The sequence below is a fragment of the Melanotaenia boesemani genome, chromosome 11 (genome assembly GCF_017639745.1).
Source record: "Melanotaenia boesemani isolate fMelBoe1 chromosome 11, fMelBoe1.pri, whole genome shotgun sequence".
Classification (NCBI taxonomy): Eukaryota; Metazoa; Chordata; class Actinopteri; order Atheriniformes; family Melanotaeniidae; genus Melanotaenia; species Melanotaenia boesemani.
The window spans coordinates 2,380,677-2,382,861 of NC_055692.1; the positions used below are offsets into that span (position 1 = coordinate 2,380,677).

Below are 2,185 nucleotides of genomic sequence, written 5' to 3' on the forward strand. Positions count from 1 at the left end.
GTTCATGTGAAGGAAACTTTGTTCTGCTTAGTGACTGTTATTATCACTATCATTGATGATTAAGCTGAAAATTTCTTTTCGTTGCTCTGACGTTCTGACTGAAGACACAACCAGCGTTAGCATGAACAGAGGGAGTTCCAGCAGGACAGCGAGTCATTTATCAGTCAATGAGTTAGCAGAACCAGTCACACCACTTCAGATGCCAATCACACAGTTCAGATGCCAGTCACGCCAGTTCAGATGCCAATCACACAGTTCAGATGCCAGTCACGCCAGTTCAGATGCCAGTCACACAGTTCAGATGCCAATCACACCAGTTCAGATGCCAGTCACACCAGTTCAGATGCCAATCACACCAGTTCAGATGCCTGTTCCACCAGTTCATATGCCAGTCACACCAGTTTAGATGCCAGTGACACCAGTTCAGATGCCTGTCACACCAGTTCAGATGCCAATCACACCAGTTCAGATGCCTGTCACACCAGTTCAGATGCCTGTCACACCAGTTCAGATGCCAGTCGCACCAGGTCAGATGCCAGTCCCACCAGTTCAGATGCCTGTTCCACCAGTTCAGATGCCAGTTCCACCAGTTCAGATGCCAGTCGCACCAGTTCAGATGCCAATCACACCAGTTCAGATGCCAGTCATACCAGTTCAGATGCCAGTCACACCAGTTCAGATGCCAATCACACCAGTTCAGATGCCTGTCACACCAGTTCAGATGCCTGTCACACCAGTTCAGATGCCAGTCGCACCAGGTCAGATGCCAGTTCCACCAGTTCAGATGCCAGTTCCACCAGTTCAGATGCCAGTCGCACCAGTTCAGATACCAATCACACCAGTTCAGATGCCAGTCACACCAGTTCAGATGCCAGTTCCACCAGTTCAGATGCCAGTCGCACCAGTTCAGATGCCAGTTCCACCAGTTCAGATGCCTGTTCCACCAGTTCAGATGCCTGTTCCACCAGTTCAGATGCCAGTCACACCAGTGCAGATGCCAGTTCTATAAGTTCAGATGCCTGTCACACCAGTTCAGATGCCTGTCACACCAGTTCAGATGCCAGTTCCACCAGTTCAGATGCCAGTCACACCAGTTCAGATGCCAGTCCCACCAGTTCAGATGCCTGTTCCACCAGTTCAGATGCCAGTCGAACCAGTTCATATGCCAGTCACACCAGTTCAGATGCCAGTCGAACCAGTTCAGATGCCAGTCACAGCGGTTCAGATGGGTGATTCAGCAGGACTGATAGCAGCAGGCCTTGTTTCAGAGTCTCAGCACCAGGACACAGTACCAGTTCGGGCTGCTGATCACTGTGGACCATTTATCACGTTAATTCATCATTTATAAGAGGACAAATTCCAGTTTAATAATTTATTTTTTTGCCCATGTCGAACCGTATTAAGTATAAATACAATTAACAAGAAGTTTTCTCCTCTATTATCCATCCAACTGATTTAAGTTTAATTTTAACAGAAAATAGAACATTTTTAATGATGAGTAACAAAGTCGGTAGTTATAATCAATAAGAGATTTATAACTAGAAGCTTTCGGAGAGTGCAGACCTCCACCGAGCCATAGAGTCACCCAGCTGAGATAAGCCCAAAAGGCCCAGCAGTCCACCCAGTACCCCCAACACTTCTAACCTTCTGGATCAGATCCTGAACATCAACATGATCCGGGTCAAACAATGTTGGATCATAACATCTACCATGATGTCATCTTCTCATTAATATTTTATTTTATTTTTTTTACCAGTGATTCTGGGTGTTATCTGATGAGTTAAAAGCTATGATGGCAACGCTTCCCCATCTCTCCCAATATAAACGAATCCTTAAAATTCCTGGATCTAGACGGTAAAACAGGTCACCACCAAAATCTCTTGTTCCTTTTTCTATTTCTGACGTTTCCTCAAAATTTAATCAAAGTCAGGCTATAACTTTATGATTTATGTTGCTAACAGACAGATAAACTATTGCAGATTAAAGCATTAAAAAGAACAGAAACATAAGAATGAAAGCAGAAGAAACTCCGGCTATGCTCCAACGAATGAATGAGGAAAAGACTCAGATGGGGAGAGATGATCAGCTGCTCTGACTACACCAGGACCAAGGTAGGAGTAGACGTCCTGGACCAGATGCAGAGGCAGTTTTCATCTGGAGCTGCAACTAGAAGACTGCCTGTTGT

General features: G+C 45.4%; 1 protein-coding gene across 1 annotated transcript; it reads left to right on the plus strand.

Moving 5' to 3' along the window:
• The first annotated feature begins 219 nt into the window (after positions 1–219).
• On the plus strand, positions 220–1,233 carry LOC121648523 (suppressor protein SRP40-like). Its single transcript, XM_041998715.1, has one exon. The coding sequence runs from the start codon at positions 220–222 to the stop codon at positions 1,231–1,233; it is 1,014 nt and encodes a 337-aa protein (XP_041854649.1).
• Positions 1,234–2,185: the final 952 nt, after the last annotated feature.

What these genes read in the sequence shown, in the direction of transcription:
- LOC121648523 (XM_041998715.1), top strand. Translation starts at nt 220, where the DNA reads ATGCCAGTCACGCCAGTTCAGATGCCAATCACACAGTTCAGATGCCAG.